The following is a 21,284-nucleotide window of genomic DNA, read 5'->3' on the forward strand; positions in this document are numbered from 1 at the left end:
TTATATCGACAGGTTGTAGGTATTTCTATGGACACCCATTTCACCCTCTAATAGCAGACCTGTATTTTTAAGATTAACAGTATATGGCCAAACTCAGTAAAGAACCGTCTAAATTTCACATAATTGATAAATTTAACAACGCTTAAGGAATTACTGTAATATTTTTTTCTGTCTTTGAAGAAATACCATCAAATATGTTGTGCACACTGAATAACCGGCATTTTTTTGGTTATTTCGAATGGACAGAAAAAATATTACAGTCATTCCTCATAATTTAATTCTAAATTCCATTTCTAATGAGTAAATCATGAAAAATAAGTTGATGACGTCAAAATCACATGACAAAATTAAGTATATGAGCTGATAGACAAAAAACTTTCAGCCAATCAGAAGACGTGTTACATCCAAAATTAAATAATTATTTTCAGTTATGTTAATAATAATTTTTCGTTATAAAAAATCAAGAATTCTCTTAATATACTGCCGAAATTTACACAAAGAATCTGACTTTACTTTAATCAAATATAAACAACAATAACTGTCCTTTCCTAGATTAAGATATTTCACTTTTACACGGGAAACTCTGCACAATAATTTACGACAAAAGAGACCATTGTTGTGATTGCTAACCGAGCCCGAAAATTAAGATATGGTCCGAGTCAAATAAGAGATCCTTTTAATAAACTTATTTTTAAATTTAACCAATTTAACAATGTTATTACATCTTTGAATATTGTTTTTAATGGTATAAATATTGACACTGGACCAGAGGGCTCCTGACTTGAGACAGGTACATGCAGAATGTGGTTGGATTAAACATGTAACCGGGCACCCAACCCTCTCTCAACCACAGACAATGATTTTGTTAGCAATACATGGTCCTTCTTTCTGTAGATAACTATAATTTGGCATTGCACAAGATTATGATTTTCTCTGACGGATAAAGACATCTTTGAACTAAATCCAAAATGGATATTGTATGACTGTGTACTAATTCATAGTTTAGTTGTTATTGGCTTTGAACAAGCTTTCAGTACCTGCGAGTACTCTCAGATATGTACTTTGTGTATTTTCTGTTTTTGCTAGTTGTGTTTGTTTTGTTTAAATCTTAACAGTTAAGCCTTTTACACTTATTTTTATAGTTAGTTCTCATGTTGTGATGTTACATAATCATCCAATGTTATGAGGAGGTTTTGGCGTTCGCAAACATGTTTAAAAGAGAGGCGAAAAATACCAAAGGGACATTCAAACTCATCAGTCAAAAATAAACTGACAACGCCATGGCAAAAAAAAAAAAAAAAAAGACCAAAAGACAAACATCAGTACACATAGCGCAACATTGAAAACTAACGACTGAACAACACGAACCCCATCAAAAGGGGGGGGGGGGGGGGGGGGGGGTGATCTCAAGTGCAACGACAGGGTACAGAACCTGCTCCACATGTGGCTTTCAATGTTTAATATGGTTTCTGTTTTCAAATTATTTGATCTCGAGTGGCACTGATCAGACCTTAATTTTCGCAATACGCAACGGATGCAGTAAAATTGTTTAGTAATTTATCATTGACAACAGCCCTTAGTTTAAATAAAGCATTTGTCTGTCTACAAATCAAGAACTTGACTTGTTGTTATGTGTTTCAACAACAAATCAAGTTCTTAATCTTTTATAAAATATTGAATTTCTGTAAATGACGAAAAATATTATGATATGACTTTCAATGTCTCTGACGAGTCATACGAAAGTTTAGCTGGGTTAAACACGTTTTTTATCCCACCTTTCTCCATATTTTATCACAATCCGTAGATTAACAAAACGCAGATACGAAATCATACAATAAAAACCAAAAACTGTTAAAAGCACTTTAGTCTAAACTAACGGTATAATTGATAATAGAAAAGCCACAAGATAAATAACAAAATACACCGTATTCATTTGAAGAATGCTTGCAGTTAATGAAAAAAAAACATAAAGTTCTGTACTAAGCCTAGTGATAAGAAATCATTCAGTCCTACACTTTGAATTGATGTTGTTCATCATATAAAATGTCATAATGCAACAGTACAAAAAGACTGGATCCTGTGCAAAACCCAAAACAAATCATAGAGACAAACAATGTAATGAAATAGTTCCTGCTAGTTATATTACGTTGTTGTGTTGGTGTATCATTTTCCTTTTTTTAAACATATTTTTGCATAATTTTTGTATCTTTTTCTTTTGTTTATGGTCGCCAACTTCGTATTTCATCAGACCTTCAAACTATTTTGATTCGAGTTTCACTGATGAGCCTTATAATGACGAAACTCCCGTCTGGTGTACCCAATTTTATATAATCCTGGTAGTTTTGATGAGTTTTTAATGATTTTGAAAGTGTACGGATTATATTACATCACGGTTTTCGATGCTATTGTTTTCATTTTCTGCATTACAAATAATTCTACTCACCTGGTGACACTAGGTAAGCTTTAGCACGTTGCAATGTGTTTCCTTTTTCATCCGGAACACCATTAGAAGCATTGCACAGGTACAAACCAGTATCCTGATATCTTTTTGATTCTTTCATAGGTGGCAGTTTAGCAATGCCATCAGAAGAGACTGCCAAATATCTTATATGCTCATCGAAATAGGATGTATGCTCCACACGAAAATATGTTATGTTATTTGGTTCCCCGTCACCCTTGCAATGAACAACTCTTTTGCTTTCATTTATAGAAAAGTTTTTGTTCTCAAGGTAGACAGAAGGTGGGTCTGAAAATGCGTGAAAGTTTACATTTTAAGGTTATTTTTTCTTCAAATCAAAACATTATTTATTTTTCTTCATTATTGTGGGAGTATTATCATGAATATAAAGTATTGATAATATGACAGTATTATATTTTTAACCGTTACGTATAATTATCGTTTCATTTTTTTTCTTCAATCGTCTTTTTTTCTCTATTCCTCTGTTTAATTTAGTCAGCACGTCCAGATTCAATAGTTATTTAAAAAAACATAATTAATGAAAACACACATGAAAAACAAGACAATGAAAAATAACGTTTAACAAGACTTACAATATACCGTAAGTGATGTCTCACACGATCCATTTCCTATTTCATTTCCCGCAAGACAAGTGTAATTACCCCTGTCTTGTCGATTCAAATGTTTGAAGAACAAACAAGACGGGTTCATAGTGTTCGTGATGTCTATGCTATCTTTAGACCACAACATGAAACTAATATGCGGATTACTGTCGATTTCGCAGCACAGTGATGCCTTTTCTCCTTCAAATAGTGGTATTGTTTCTTCGCGGTTTATCAATACTATTGGCTTGTCTGAAATTTTGAATGCATACAGCAATACATACTTAAAATGTTATAGCAAGTATCATTTATCATTTTTATTCGAATGTAGTTTCACCTATGGTAAGTTATGTTTCGCTTATTTTTACCTATTCTTGTTTAATTAGATGAAGTAAAAAAAATAATGTTGAAGTATCTTAAAGAGAAATTAGCTACAAGATAAAAAAAAAATTAAAGTATAATTTGTTTTTGTTCAATCATTAATGAAAGTGTAATAGTGAAATAATAATTCGGTCTTAGCAGCCAGTTTGGTTCCATTTTGTCAAAACAAGCTAAGAAACATCACTGGTGAATTATTCACTTACAAGTGAATAACTCGACCTCATTGAATCCGAACTCATGTGACCTTCAATTTAACCACTTAGCTAAAGATGGGTTACGCATGAATTAGGCGTGTTCAGTTATGAAAAGGAAAAGAATGTCACAATTGAAAGTGAAACAAGGGTAAACCATCTGATTGACTGATTCGATCCACAAAAACTCATTCATATAGAGATACAAACGATGATTAACCCATATTATTAAACTATATTATAAAATCAAACATACCTAGAAAAATCCAATTGCACGAGTTTGCTTTCTATTTATATCTATATTTATGTTTATAATAGACCATTCAGTCGTCAGATAAGTTTTACAAAATTTAACTTTAATTAGCAAAAAAGCCCTTTTCTCGGAATAATCTAGGTTTGACCTGTATTTTTTTTTTTATTTTATTTTCGCTTGATCACTGATGAATAGGTGTTTTATTGCTAATGATACCATATCTCCCTGTTTTTTTCTTGTTATTTTTTTTTTCAAAATTCATAGTGGCTAGGGGATGATGAATATTTTAGTGTATCTTTACAAGGATGACACACTTACTAACATTATATTCAAGATTTTATGAGTCAATTTTGAATGATTGATTTATTTTATTAACTTGTTAAAGATCGCAAAGTTTACAATTTGTGTCTATATTTAATCATAATCAGTATAATCGAATTATAATTGTATATAAAAAAGAGATAATCGCATATTTATATGACTTTGGATCTGAATCCCGTGACCAAAATGGTCATAATAGGTTTTAACAAAACTGTTATCAAACCCCTGTACTCAGAATAGTTGCTAATTCTACTTTATTTGGTCTCTGAGGAAGAGTACTGTAAATTCAGAAATTGTTGCGAGGTTTTTTAGCTGCAAAAAAATTGATACCGTTAATGTTATTTTATCAATGCCATTAATGCGACTGTGTGCACGTGACTATCGCAATAATGAGAACTCGCATTCTGATATCTGTTACATATGTCTGTATGCAGATCGTTGTGATATCGCAATAATTAATCTTGTCCTTTCTTCAAAAATCGAAAATTGTAAATGATGGCAATAATTTATAAACTTGACATTATTCCCACTGGCAAACGTCTTTTTATTTTTACATAAATGTATGTGCTATAATAAAACATGCTTTGGATATTTTAATAATCATTGGATGACAATGAATATTTCGTGTAAAATAGGTAAAAAAATAATTAAATATGAAATATTTGCCACTGAAACATTGTTATTATTGTGTCATATTACATACAGGACTTTTTATGCATGGTATATGTCAATATGATAATATGACCTGGGTATTAAATAATCTGAGCAAGAAAAACGTGCACAAACTTTTAAAGCCAAACACGAAATATGATATACAGTACAGTATAATGAGTCTGGTTATAGTAAATTGAAAATACTGCAGAACGAATTACATTTTATGTCCAGTCGGACGGTCTTTATTAGAGGCTTATTAGTAATATCGTTTACTACTTCACAGGTTAGCGTTGAATTGTGAACGGTTCGATTTGTACGGAATTGAAAAACATTCCTTCTTGGTCCTCCTATTTGCTGAATTCGTCCATTTTGTTTCCAATATATGGTTTCTGGCGGACTGCCACTTTCAACATTACAAGCTATTTTCAATAGTTCATCCTCTGTCCCAATTATCGTGTTCTCATCCGTTTCATAGTCGATGGTTAGGTTAGTTGGCAGTTCTTTGAAATAGGGAAAACAATGTAAATTATTATTTAAATGAACAATCAACTTAAACGGAGCAGTCATTCAGTTATTTTGGGACAAATATCGAACAATGTATGAAAAAATAATCGCTTAAACTGAGATCACTCTGACCGTTGCTAATAGGTCAATGATTGACTCTGTTATTAATATATCACTGGTTTTAAACTGCTCGTGCTAACTGTGGTACCACGATCCCAATATTGCGGAGGTAGAAATAGGTAAAATCGTAACCTGTCAATTTCTTCGTGAAAACGTGTTCTTTTCGAGAATTACTCAGCCGCCAGGTTGATCATGTTGATCTGGTGTGTGTGTGTGTGTGTGTGTGTGTGTGTTCATAATATCATATATGGCCTCGTTACCAAAATAATAGCCATAGAAAATTTCAGAAAAATAATCTTTACTCCATGAAAATTGTTTGATATGATAATCGTAACTGAACTATCTGATAGTCGTAAATTGGACATGGCAATTGTAACTTATCAGTGATAATTGTACATTTATCTATTGATGGGGACGGCGAATATAACCAAATTTTGTTTTAAAGTTTTGAACAGCGGTATACTACTGTTGTCTTTATTTATAATGTGACCAGAATTATCGAAGGATTGGTTATCTTAAACTAATTTATTGTTTTGCTTTGTAGATATAGTCTTATATATATAAGTTAACATTTACGGTAAACGTTGATAGTATATTGTATACTTGAAGAAGAAGACAATATATTCCTTAATTTGAATGATTTTTATAACAGCAAATTTCAATCAATCAATTTTCGTTTTTTGCAAGCCAAAGTACGAGTGTTACTCTCTGGGACTTACAGTTTACTATCAAAGACATCGACCAGGTGGTAGTTATAAGATTAACGGTACCAATTTCCCTGCACCAAATGTGTATTTTGACAACTCACGTTATCTCTTCAGTGATGCTTGCAGTTGAGTCCAATAATATTTTGAAATCCAAAACCTAATACAAACGTTGAAGAGCTTAAAAAAACAAATGAATGACCTTAATATAGCCAAATCTGGACAAGTAATCAAAACTTTGCAAGCGGTAGATTTATTTCTTTTTTAAACAAATTTCAATATTTTAGAACAGCAAATTTTAACCAAACAATATCCGTAATTGCATGGCAGAAACGATGTACTGATTACAAGGCTGGTGATACCCTCGGCCGATTACAGTCCACCAGCAGGGGTATCGAACCAGTGGTAGACACGTCATTAACGGTACCAATTGTTCTGCACCAAATGCGCTTTCGACTGTTAATGCTGATCTTGAAAACAATGGATATACTTGATGGCAGCAGATATAAAATAGATTTAGTGATTTTTGGTTGCTTTAAGTCCAGTGACAAATATTTCATGCATGTTCAGGACGAGAAAAAAATTAATCATTACTAAAATAGGTGAGTCCTTTAATAGGAGCAATTCAGGATGAAGGTCAAAAAATGTTGACTGCCACTAGAAATAGAGGATATGTTTGGAATGGACACATCATCCTTGTAACATGTCGCTTACGGACCCTTCTAAGAGTTCTTTCAAGGGTCCTCAACGTGCAGAGAGCGTGGAACTATCTATAAATGAGATTCTGACCGGACGTGGTGTTTTTTTTATGCATCCCGCACACAACCAAAACGGACCCCCCACATTGGCAAGGGTTTTACGGGCGGTCGGAAAAGTCCAAAAGTTACCATATTTCTATGACTCAGTCACTATGGGTGGGGAGGGGGTTTGTCATATATAAGAAGGTTAATCAAAAGATAGAATAGAGCATTAAAAAAGAATACGAAATCTGGAATAAATGAGAAGCTAATATAAAAGAATTGATGAGCCAAACCTGGTGAACTAAAAGAAAATTGTGTTGAAAAACATAGATGACATAGTAACACAAAGTATTGAAGCTGACAGCAGTACTGACTCCATGAAACGGATCCATATAAAGCATAAACGATCAGATTTGTAGTAATACACCACAATTATAAGAGTAGCAGGATTACTACACGACGATTCATCAGACAAAACTTATATCATAAAGGCACAGTTAAAAAAGCAATCTCTGGTAAAAATTTAGATGCAACATGTCTGGTCAGCATAAAACAGCAACTGCCGCCGGACTGCCTAATATTTTTTTTCAAGGCATTTGACAAGGTCATCCTAGTCTTCTTATCTACAAGCAATCATTGGCAATCATACCGCATCTTATAATTATTATTTCAAACATTAAACAACTAAAAGTTTCTTATTCATTTCTAAACATATATTTGTACAAATTCAAAATCTATGCTAATAAATTGAAGTATGGTGGTGAACAAAAAATATAAAGCACTACCACGTTCGTTGTTATCATGACGGAATCTTTTTATCAAATAGTCCGTTAGCAGGGGCTACTGATAAATAATTACTATCATCATTGAAATAATCTACAGTTACGATTATCGTTTCAATTATTTGATCACAAGTTACGATTATCTTCCTTCGGAGTTACGATTATCTTCATACAATTTTCGATGGCTATTATTTTGGTAACGAGGCCATATATGATGTTATAAACACACATTCACTACAAAACCGTACAGATCAACCTGGCGGACGAAAAATTCTAGAAAACAACACAATTGGCTGAACACGATTTTACCTATTTCTACCTCCGCCATATTGGGATCTTGGTAACTGCAGGTACCACGATCAGTTAAACACCAGTGATATATGTAATTTATAATTCTCACATTTTCTGATTCGGTATCACAATGTATCAATAAGAAGAGGCTTAAATCTATACGGATGTTTTTTATGGTTTTGATAACAATATTATATATTTTTGTGTTTCATCGCACTAGTTTTACTATTTTAACTTCTTCTATCAAATCGAGTTTAAACAAATGAGAGTTTTATTTAAACTAGTGTAATATCGCTTCATATCATTGTGTCTATCTGAGGTCAGTAACTACGCGAATGAATTTTACTAATTTTATATTGACAGATAAATGTATGCACATATTATGTGTGCTCGGAGATATTTACAATATTATTATGTTTCTACAGGTAAAGCCAAACTGCGAAAACAGACATTTGTATTAAAGAAATACTTTATTCGGATTTCAGATAATTTTTGGTAACGAAATCTCTGACGTAATATTTTGCAAGTCATACATCAATTACGTTCATTGAAATTTAGAAGAAAGAAGCCACTACAGTCACGGGCATACATATTTGTAAATATACACACCGTAAAAATGGTCGTGAAAATAAAAGAAAAGTGACTTTATGGAATGAACCATAAGTTCTTTCGTCGTATTTTTTTCTTGGAAGTCCCCTTATGAAATTGATATATCAAAACTAGAAAAGGACAATTATTGTTGGTCATTTTTAGATTTAATTGAAACCAATTTCCTTGTGGAAATATCAGTATCATTAAGTAATTTATTATCATTGAAAGCAACAATGTCTTCCATATAAAGTAATTGTTTTTACAATTAAATAAACTAGTACTTAGATGTATATCAATGCTTGAACAACTCTCCTATCAAAGAGGCGAATAGGTTCCCGTAGAAAAATGAAAAACTGTCTTCCATCTTTCTTTTCCTTGTTTGTGACATCAAATACCGAATACGGCTTATCCATGTTATCATAGAGTTTTATTATTGCAATGAGTAAGACGACGGTGTCACCAATAAATAAATCAATCACCTCCAATTAATCTAAAAACGGTCATTTTGGTCTTAATAGCATCTTGTTAAAGGGCTGAACATAAACACGTTAAATCTTTTAAAGGGTAAAATTTTATCAGATGTTTTATTCCTGTAAAATAAGTACTGTTCGGACATTTGTCTTGAAGTGATTCTATAATATTGTTCTTTTATACAGGTTATAAAAAAACAACGTAGATTGCAAATAGCTTAATTAACTCCAAGGGAAATGTCTGAACAGTACTGAATTTACAGGAGAGAACTCTGCAAAATGTACTGAAAGCTCAACATTTAACTGTTCAGTCTTTAAAAAGAGGCGGAATACAAAAGAAATATTCAAACTCATTGTCAAAAACGGACTGACAATGCAATGGCAAAACACGAAAACCGTTCGAAAGCCATACCAAAGTCTGCAAAACAGAGAAAGCTAGAGACTGAGCAACACGAACCCTTACAAAAAATCCAATGGTCTCAGATGCTCCGGAAGAGTAAGCAGCTCCTGTTCTACATGTGGCAACGGTCAAGTCGCTCATATAAGTACAAATTATATGATAAGTCTAATTCCATATGTCGCATTTGAAACATTGAGGACGGGATTGTAACTACGACAATTGGAAAATTTACGTCGTTATCCGAGAAACAGATATTCCATAACGGTCAAACAACTCGTGATGGCGTCCTTTAAATTTCCGAAGAGATGACTTTGGCTTCACAATTTTGAACTTTCGCTACATAGTTTCCTTGTAAGCCTCAACCCTATATCAAGGAAAATCATGTTATGAAATGCAACGTCTGAAATAACGTTTCAACGGGAACATTTCTCCTCCATATACAGGTGTTACTGGAATATCGCTTCATGGAAATGAAAGATTGACAATTGGGAAGCTGAAATTATCTCTTTTGTGGTGAAGTTCTGTTCTTAGCCGGCCTTTATTGCTAACTGCTATATCCAAGTCAATTCATTAGGCAGAATGAACTGCATATGTTGTGTCCTTTATTTTAAATCCAATGGAGTAGATGCGTTCTTCATATTCACCATATTATTTATTATTTAGTGAGAGAACATCATCTATGGAGCGGAACATGAAGGTATATGATAATTTAAGCATCTCTTCGTTGTCTAAAGAAGCTCATTTATAAATTTTGCCTCATATGAATATAGGAACAAATAGAATAAGAAATGATTGTAACATGATGCTGTTACGAAGTCTCCCAAACGAAGCTCCCAAAACTCGTCATTCCCAGGGTCATCTGACATTGGACAAAGTCCACTAAAAACTGGTTCGGTCCAGTAAAGTGATATGTATTAGTGACCCTGGGAACTTACCCTGTATATCATTCAAATCTTCGTGAAATGACAAAAAGGTATATATATGGTTTAGAGGTGGGGATCTTGACCATTTACAAGATATTTGAAATTCAAATGACAGGGGATGGGGATGACCCCTTGGGTCTTATCCTGTATACCATTTAAACCATCTTGGCATGACAAACCAGAATATATATGGTTTAGGGGTGGGGATCTCGACCATTAACGAGATATATGAACACTGGGGGTGGGGAAGACCCCCTGGGGACCTCACCAATACATCATTCATATCGTCATGACATGTGGACTAACCTTTTATTTCATTTGATGTGCTTTATCATGACAAACCAGAATATACTTGCTTTAGGGACTGACATTTTTAATTGTAAAGATTGTGTCTAACACGAACTGTTTTTAAGTTTCATTTAAATCATTTGAAAATTAAAATAAAATAAATCCCATAGAGTTCTGTAGTAAACCCCTCCTTCCGTTTTGTCCCTCAAAGTACCCCTTTATAAACCCCAGTGCACAAACAAAAACCTGATTGTACCACTAGACATGTTAGTGTAACATATTGTGAAACCCTAATTTAATCTGACTAGCGGTTTTGGAGAACGAGTGCTGGCAAGTTCAAATTTAAAAGCAACGAGAGAAGAAGAGGAAGAGGAAGAATAATAATAATAACTAGTAAAACAATTGAAGGGTCTTTTCCTTTAAAGTCTGATATTTGTAATGCACTCTTTACGACCTTTTATTTGATATGCGACAATCATACCTTCTGAAACTTTTCACTTTTCGCACTTAATGACCCTATCCACCTAAATTTTCGAGTCGGAAGTAAGATATTTATAATGTAGACTTGATTACCTTTCATTTGCTATGCGACAACACCATCTTTTAGAAAGTTTGATTTTTGCACTTAATAACCCCATCCAACTATTTTTTTGAGGACAGGAATTTGATATTTAAAATATACACATTAAGACCTTTCTTTTGATATACGACAACCTTACCTTAGAAGACAATTTTTTTTGGTTAAATAATTCAAGGGAAATAACTCATATAAGGGTTGATAACAGAAAAATTGTATATGTTTATTTACATTGCCATCTGTTCCTGTACATGTTGCCGTTTTCAAAATCTATTCTATATGTTATAATTTTAAAGAAAAATGCAAATGAAAGAAATTGCTTCAAGGGGATATAACTCTCAAAGGGGGTGATGAAATCCTACGCAGCCTTATATGGTAATACATCATGATAAGATCTACCTATTGTCCACATAAAGTCATGATATCTTTAAAAACAACGAGGGGGACCATATAAAAAAAAACCAATAAAAGGGAGATAACTTCTTAAGGGGATGATGAAATCCTACACAGGCAGGGTCATCTGGTAATACTTCATGATGAGGTCTATCGATGGTCTAAATTTGGTCTTGATAACTCCAAAAGAAACAGGGGGAGGGCATGTCAAAAAAATGTTGGAAAAAAAAACATTAGAAAAACAATAAGGTCTTTCCTAACGTAGTGGAAAGACCTTAATAATAATAATAGTAATAAAAAGAACTGAGCAAAACCAATAAGTCTTCACAAACTTCGTTTGGGAGACTTAAAAGGTGGATCACACTTTGTTTTTTTACAAAATGCGTTTTAACCCTCCCCAAAACTAGATATCCAGTTTGCCTTTTGGTTTGAAATTGGGAATACTTCGCTTTGCCCGTGTCAGTAATGGAGTTTTCGGATTTGAATGAAGAAAACCTATGTTCTACTTCTTAATTATTGAGTCAAGGATTTCTGTACCTCAAATCTCTTAAAACCATTACTAAAATCTCCCATAGATACAAAGCTTTAGTTTGGAAGCTTGGCTGTTCTTGTAGAAGACTTATTACAAACATGATAGCAGATTCTGATTTTTACAGTTAGGTTTTTTATCGAGCCCATAAATTAAGATACGATTCGGGTAAACTTATCTGTCCGTTAAATAAACTTATTTTAAAAGGTTACCAATTCAACACTGTAATGAATTTTTCAAATATTGTTTTTATCGATATAATTATCGATTTTGTTTTCTATAAACTAAAACAAAACTAGATATTTTAATATTATTGTTATACACTTTTGTAAAATAAAATATATTTTGGCATTGCAAAAGTTAATGTTTTCCTTAACTGTTCACGACGTCTTGGCAAAAGATCAATTGAATGTTGATTTGTACTGATTGATATTTTAGGCTTATAAACTTGATTTTATCAGTTGTCATTGATTTTAATTTGTCAGTAACTGCAAATGATATCACATCTATACTTTGTGTCTTTTTGTGTTTGTTTGCTTATTTTGTGCTTTGTATCGATCTGAAGAGGTAAAAGGGGGGATTAGCGCTCGCAGACATTTTTTATCACGCCACATTCTGTATGTGCCTGACCAAAGTCAGGAGACCGTATTCCGGTGGTTGTCGTTTGTTGATGTTTATCATTATTTTATTGTTTTGTACATAAATCCAGTCGTTTATATAAGTTTCTTTTTATTTCGGGGCTTATAGTTTACCATGCGGTAAGAGTTGTGTTCATCGATGAAGGCTGTATGGTGACCTATTGTTGTTATCATATACGTCATATATTGGTCTCTAGTGAAGATATGTCTCATTGGTAATTTAATCTTGTCGTCTTATTTTTGTATTGACCATCTTTTAGCATGTTTTGCCGAGTTAACTGTGTTCCATTTCACACTTTCGTAACAGGTCACTTTTTTAAGATTTGAATGGGTACTTGGCAGATACTTATGAATTGTTTTACGTCATTGGGTTAGACAAGAGAAACTTATAGATCAGCTAGTATATGGTGCTAATTTTAGGATGAGAGTAGTATCGTATTTTGACAATGTGTTAGGCGATAGTGAATCCTCCTGGAGCACTTAAATTCAATTCCCAATTTGTGTAGAGTATGTGGCGCACAGTTTAATATTTGTGTTGAACATAGTATTGTTCTGCAGACTGTTGTATCTTGTCTTTTCGATGTTTTGTTTTTGCCTTGCACACGGTGCTGTCTGTTGTGTCGCTTAATGATTTTCGATTGACCCCTAGGTATCTTAGATTTTTAAATATTTTTATTTGTGATATATCTATTTAAAACATTTTATTTACCTCCCGAAAAATTTATATTCTATGCGTTTAGAGATAGATAAAGTACTTACTTTTTAATTGTAAAATATAATTTTTAGTCATAGGCTTGCCTTTGACTGGTTCTATCTCACATCTATAGAAACCTTCATCAAAAATTGAAGTATTGCTTATTTGTAAATCAAAGTCTCCTTTTCCTCCCGTATCAACAATTTTGAGTCTTCCAAAATTTGGAATATCAGGATTTATAACTCGACCAGTTGCATAAGTTGTCGTGTTCCATATTTTTTCTTCTCCAAACACGTCATATGCAAGTATAGGTGATGGATTTGAACTGTTTTGCGCAGGTCCAATCCAATCTATCTTCTTTGCATCACCCATACACTTAAGTATAACAATTTCTCCTTCAGAAAAGTATTCGTATTTCGGCTTTTCATTAGCTTAAAAGAACGAATATCAATTTGTAAACATAGAAAAATAATGCTGTTGAGTAGTAATTATATATAACATTTACTCAAATTAAGCTAATTCTCAATAAACAATGTTTGTTCATAATAATGATGGAAGAATAACTTACTAGATACATGGCATCTAATAAATGTCCACTAGAGAAGTGTTATTGATCATATATTAGAACGGGTCATTTATTTCGATGCTTTGATAAATGTCTTTTCCCGATGTGTAGCAGTTTGATTTAAGTTCACAAAGCACTGGTGAAAATATTTAGAAGACTGAAATTATCACTTTGTAATCTAAATTTTTCCAATCAATTTGCTGATCCGTAGGAGGTTTGTGATACACCTCATTTAGTGAGAGAGCTTGATAAATTGAAAAACGCCTTTAAGACAATATTTAAGAATTCAGCTTCTTGTTCATTCATACATTGATTAATTTCATCATTCAAAATGATGACTTGTTTTTCACCTCTAGCATGGAAAAAGTGGTCGTTAAATGCTGAAATCATACAAACTCATGATTTCAGGTATACACAGTGTCTTTTGTACATATCTATTATCTATAATGAAAGACGTATACAACTGATTTATTTTCAGTTGACTATCTAAGGTTTGATTAGCATTTATTCATGTCAGTGCGTTATATGTTTGTTTTTAATAACTGTTGATCACGAGCGTTCTTAATAATGGTATGCATTCATTTTCAGGCAACGTTACATCTAAAATACCAAAGCCGAACATAATAATTATGTTAACATATTTAAAATGCAATTGCGAAATAAACAGCGTGTTACGATATAAATACCTGTTGTCAAAATGTTAGAATAAATCCATACCAGGAATAAAATAGTGTTGCATGTTTTCTTCATCTTCTGGCTGCGGAACAAAAAAACTTATATATAGAATTCATTACAAATAAGACTTTAGAAAGGATAGTGGTTTTATGGGTTTTTTTTTTGTCAGTCTATTTCATTTGAGCCGATATTTTGTTTCATAAACTGACAAATAGTGTGCCAGAGAATACTATTTGAAAAATTTCGCCATCAAATAGAATATCTAGTTAAAAACAAATATAAGTTATTTACACAAATGTATATTCCTGAAAAAGAGAGACGATACTTAGTACTTGGTTTTCCATTCAAGCACTTTCGAAAGTCAAACATAATAACTTTAAAAAATATTCCTAAATGCCATTATATCCCTTCGACTTTATTTTGTGATACTAATAAGGATAATCGTCTCATTAACAGAAAATATAATGAAAACTTACAACTTTGACTGATGAACATGCTTAGGTAGTTGATTAAGTCATATGCCGACAATAAGCGTTAACGCCCATAACATCATAAATAGATAACAATAATTGACCTGTATCTTAATTTCATTTAGTAGTAAATTGCTTCAGTGTTTTTCATGTGTTTTGTGTTTAATACACAAACGTTACTGTAAAGTGTTTTTTCTAGCAATGTCGGAGTATGACATTGTTAGCATTTGGTGGCAATACGTAACATTTATATAAATAACTGTGTGTTACAATAAAGTGTTCGTCAGCCGAAATTGAATGCGCTTATATGTCTTCCTCAGAACAAATGTACAGATTTACAACTATGACTTTAATTTGCATATTTGTCTTTATTTGAACATCACTATCGTATTTTGTATTTTTTACAGCTATTTTGTTACTAAACTTTCAAATCAAATTGTTAACAAACAGAGTGAAAATATTTCGTGAGTGTAAATTGTTCTAGAAAAAGCTTGTTATTCTTGTAAGATTTCATGTGCATCAACTAAAAGAAGTCCCACTCAAGCTATATACAGTAACTGATAATAAAAATACACAGTACTTACTATTTTACGACAATTTATATAAACATAAGGATATAACTTAGAGTACTAAAATTAATGGAGTCGCTCTCCGTGTTTCCGTATTGTTTGTATTGTACTTGAATGAATGATATAATTGAAAAATATTTCCTATCAAAACGATTTTATTTGTCAGGAAATACAAAGTTTATTGTGAAGTATTTTCTGATGTTAATGTCATTAGTTCAAAAAACAACATTTTTGGAAATATTACATGTATTTGTTTTCTTAATTCAAGATTTTAAATTATGTTTCAAAAGCATATTTCGACGCTATATACATTGCATATTTTTTAATCAGTCCAAATTGATATACCATACATATGAGTGTTGTTATTTTAATTAAACTTTAGAGTGTAAATTGCATTCCTTACATTATAGCAAATACCACTTGACTTATAAAATATCATGATTGACACTTTTAAAAATGTAACTAAATTGATTATATCAGTAGATAAAAGCCAACGAGGACACATCAAAGACAGTTCAATTACATTTATTGAAAATAAAGTCTGTCTGCATATAATCACCCTTCATAATATTGTGCGGATATTGAACATTAAAAAAATCCGTTGATATCCATGTAAGCAGCACCATTATGATGTATACAATGTAATATAAAAATATTAAAAGAAATTAATGCAATAGTCAGCCGAGAACCATATGATACACAAAAACAATCACGAAAGAAAACGAGGAACACATCAACAGCATTCGACTTAAACTGATAATTGGACAGAAGGTATCCATAAACCATAAACCGGAATAAATTCCTGTGTACTGAAAGGGCCAGCATTTCTACACATCTCATTGATTTATTTGACTTAAAAAAGGAACAACAAAAGACATTCCGTCACAAGTGATCAACTAAAATAAAATAAAAGATAGAATATATGGGTAAATAACAACATAGCCAACATGTCATATGGACATAAATATTTCGAACGTTGGTTCGCGCAATCTAAGTTGTTTAGTTCTTTTATTATCCCTATGAGTAAAAGGAGTTGTATGATAACGTCAATAAGACGACATTTCATCAACAAAGATAAACAAATAATTTATTATGCTATTCACTTGAAATGATAGATTTATTGTGTTTCAACACGCCTATCAGCACTATTGTGCTATTTTGTGGCGGTTAGTTTTTATTGGTGGAGGAACCTGACTGCCTGGAGAGAACCACTGAACTTCGGTAGGAAAACTGACTATCCTTGTCAATTATGATTGGAGTCGAATTCAATTTCCAATTGCGGAATTTGAACTCAAAACCTCAGTGTTGACAGGCTAATGATACAGTGGTGCGACTACTTAGAACACTCGGGCACCGAAGCCAATATTCACTTGCACTGTTTATTTCTTTAAAAAATCTGAGCTTTTTTAAAATGCTTCAAAAAAAAAAAAATGCTTGTAAATGTGCATCGTAACCAGTAAAGGATATAATGGTAGACATCAAGTAATATGCAAACTGGGTCATATACTAGTAAGTTATTTATATGCTTTTTTCAGGAGTGTGATAAAATTTCATTTTTTAGCCGTTGTATGAATACACCCGTATTATTACAGCCTTTTTTTCATCACAGGCTGTTTCCTAGTATCGATAAACCTGAAATTCATAAACGGCATTTACTTAAATTAAAATATATAAATAGAGGTATTGATTTTATTAACTTATCTAGTATATCCAATGAATCTACCATCCATAGCCAAATACCTCAATATTTTGATAATACAGAGCCACCAATTATTTCGTATTCTCATAAATAAAACATCAGAAGTTTGATTTTTAATTTTACGTAAGTTACATCAGACGTCAATATAGAAAATAATGCTCCATCCACTTGAGACTGTACAACATCTAGTTTTAGATATATTCCCTATGGTCATGTCATTACAGGAGACCTCAACATCGTCGAAGACCATGAGGTCAAAACTTTTCTTAAGAAAGGACCAAAATATCGTCCTCCATCTATAATAGATTGAAAACAGTGTCGTCAGGTCATTAAAGACGCTTTGTCTGCCTACTGAAAAAATTGGTGTAAACGTGAAAAATCTGATAAAAAATCTGTAAACAGTTTTTTGAATAAAATTATCGTATATCTCATTTTGAAAACAATTCTGAAATTAATAACAAGGTCCATGATATAACGATTTCTAGAATATAAAATATACTCCAAGTACTCGCAAAGCGGTTTGTGTTCGTACCGGCAGACAAAGCAGCCAATACTGTAGTAGTGGTGCGACGCATATACTACACGGAAGTTCTCCAAAACGAATCAATTCGTCTACATTCAGGTCCATACGCTCCACAGAGAGTCAAATTGTAAACAAGCATATCACTGCCACTACCCAGCTTAAAGCCTCATCCGAACATTTGAACATTCGACTATGTACTGGTTATCTAAATTACACAAACAACCATTTAAATTCCGTTTCATCTCCCTATCTAGTAAGTGTTCTACTACCAATCTGTCAGTGCTTCTAACTACCTCCCTTACTACTATCAAGCAAGGAACTTGTTATTAACTTTTGTAATAAAGCTTATGAAAATAATAGTATTAATTATTTTTGAAGTGTTAAATGTTTTAGATAAAATACGTGCTTTTGATGGTCCTTTTAATTCTGTTGACAGTTATGATTTTTCTACTCTCTACACTACATTTCCCCATAATCTTATCAAGAACAAAATTTCATATTTGATTAAATGGTCTTTTGAAATATCTCATTGCAAATTTATTTGCTGTAACTGGTTTAAAGCATTTTCTGTATCGAAGCAGGAAAGTATGCTAAATACACTTACTGGAAATGTGAAGATATGATTGCAGCTTTAACTTTTCTCCTGGACAACATATATGTATGTTTCGGCGATAAAGTTTATCGACAGGTAGTAGGTATTCCTATATTGCTAGATTTATTCCTGTATTGCTAGGATTCTCAGTTTATGACAACACTCAGTAAAGACACGTCATTGCTACATTTGATTGATACATTCAACAATACCTACCATTATCTTGATGATATTTTTTCGTTGAATAATCCAGAGTTCTCTAAATATACTACCGAAATTTACCCAAAGAACGTATTTCAAATAAATCTAACATAAACAGCAGTAGTTGTCCTTTTCTAGATTTAGACATTTCAATTTCTAAAGGGAAACTCCATACTAAAATTTACGACAAAAAAAGAGACGATTTTTTATTCCGTATTGTTAATTTTCCTTTTTTAGACGGCGATGTTCCTTTTGCTCCATCATCCGGTGTTTGTATATCTCAACTCGTTCGTTATGCCCGTGTGTGTAGTGATGTCGTAGATTTTAAAGAACGTAATCAATGCATCACTGGTAAATTATTAAGTCAGGGATTTCGTTACCATAATTAACTTAAAACTTTTCCTAAATTCTTTCATAGATACAAAGATTTGATTAGTGAATTTGGCTGTACCTGTAGAAAACTTATTTAAAACGGTATTTCACATCCTAAATTTTACGGTAATATTGTACTAAAAGCGCGGAAATTACTATGTGATCCGTGTAAACTCATCGAACCGTTAAACAAATTTATTAGTAAAGGTTATCTTACCAATGTTGCAATTAGATCTTTTAATATAGTTTACATTGGCACAAATATCGATTTTGTCATCAGTAAATTAAAACATAACTAAGTTTGTATTCCTTTCGAACGGTTTTTTTGGGATGTATAAATACAGATCCACGTTCATTTTCTATATAGAGATTACTCTATCTTTATATAACATTATACATATTTATTAAAAGGTTAACTTCTAACTATCCTACTGCCTGTCAATACTTTTATTTTGGCATTGCTTGTCTTCTTTGACTGTCCATGACGTTTAAACACTAAATCCCTGGGATGTATTTTAGTTAATTTTAGTCTCTGATGAATGAGTTTTTATAATTAATTGCTTTTGACTTTTAACTAGCTTTCAGTAACTGCGAGTACTCCCAAATCGTACTTTCGTGTTAATTTGACCTGTTGATACAATTTGTAATGCTTTTTTGCTATTTAATGTTTACTTATTTAGTGTTATATCTCGTCTCACTATTTTTAATATATACCACCTTTGATAAGTGTATGACGATTAATTTTCACTTCTGTTCTCGTACTTCAAACAACAAAATTATTTATTTTGTAAAAAATATTTCCATACTCCATGTATACCTTACAACAAAATTATTTTTATTTACCTGTGTACGTTATTTTATTTGGCGGCATTTTGTCCAATGTTATGGTTGTCTTTCTGATTGTTTTACATTTAACTCCCTTGCTTTATTAATTTTGTATTTGCATTGTGTCATAGATCAAATGTATTCGTTCAGTGTATGTTCACTTGTTTTTGTTAATATGTCTTTTGATTGAGTTAAGCCATTTTAATTGATATTTTATAGTGTGTCTTTCTATGTTGTGATGTTACACTATTTTTCAGGTTAGGGTGATGGTTGGTGCCTATTAAAACGTTTAAACCCGCGGCACTTGTCCTAAGTCAGGAACCTGGTGTTTAGTGGTTGTCGTTTGTTGATGTGGTTCATAAGTTTTTCTAGTTTCTCGTTTTTTTAAAGATTAGACCGTTGGTTCTCCTGTTTAAATGGTTTTATACTAGTAATTTTTTGGGCTCTTTATAGCTTGCTGTTCGGTGTAAGCCAAGGCTGCGTGTTGAAGGCCGTACTTTGATCTATAATGGTTTACTTTTACAAATTGTGACTTGGATTAAGAGTTGTCTCATTTGCACTAATACCTCATCTTCTTATATCTATGTACGTCTGGAGCTCCTTGGGGTTTGGTTCATGTGAAATGGGAAGCAGTGAGCATAGTCTTTGAACTAATATATGAGAAGTGTATAACACAAATGATAACAAATAACGTTGTATTTTTTTTCATATCACTTTGATACAATTTCTTCCAACTTTAAAAAAAATAAAGTTTCCAAAAAACAATGTCGCTAGAATTATTTTGCCTAAATTTAATGAAAATTAATCTTGCCAAATGTATCGGTTGGACGATATCTCTTTTTTTTTGTCGGAATTAATTTAGCATGTTCAGCATCGAATTTGCGTTTCTCTTCCCATTAGTGACACTCCCCTTATATCAGCGGCAAGGCTATCATGTTGACTTATAACTGGGGTGTTTGCTGAGATGTCAATGCATAAGTGGACTTGTATTTTCACTGAACTAGTACACATTTTTATTTAGGGGCCAGCTGAGGCTCACCTCCGGGTGCGGGATTATCTCGCTGCGTTGAAGACCCATTGGTGGCCTTCGGCTATTATCTGCTCTTTAGTCGGGTTGTTGTCTCCTGAACATATTCTCCATTTCCATTCTTAATTTGATTGTAGATATCTTTAGACATTAACATTTAGAACAGTTAATTAATAATTTTTATAAATATAGTACAATAACACTGAACAAAAGATTTAATTGTGTTATCAGAACAATGTTTGGAAAAAACTGTGGAACGCTC

The 21,284-nt window shown here is 32.4% G+C and overlaps 1 protein-coding gene across 1 annotated transcript; it reads right to left on the bottom strand.

Annotated features, from left to right (window-relative positions):
* LOC127718713 (hemicentin-1-like) lies at positions 1-13,925 on the bottom strand. The gene is made up of 5 exons (XM_052224769.1): positions 13,570-13,925; positions 5,079-5,360; positions 3,052-3,312; positions 2,444-2,746; positions 1-59 (listed from the first exon to the last, which is right to left on the bottom strand). The coding sequence occupies exons 1-5, from the start codon at positions 13,874-13,876 to the stop codon at positions 1-3; spliced, it is 1,212 nt and encodes a 403-aa protein (XP_052080729.1). The 5' UTR covers positions 13,877-13,925.
* Between the last annotated feature and the right edge of the window lie 7,359 nt (positions 13,926-21,284).

This window comes from Mytilus californianus, unplaced genomic scaffold, assembly GCF_021869535.1.
Source record: "Mytilus californianus isolate M0D057914Y unplaced genomic scaffold, xbMytCali1.0.p SCAF_10, whole genome shotgun sequence".
Taxonomy (NCBI): domain Eukaryota; kingdom Metazoa; phylum Mollusca; class Bivalvia; order Mytilida; family Mytilidae; genus Mytilus; species Mytilus californianus.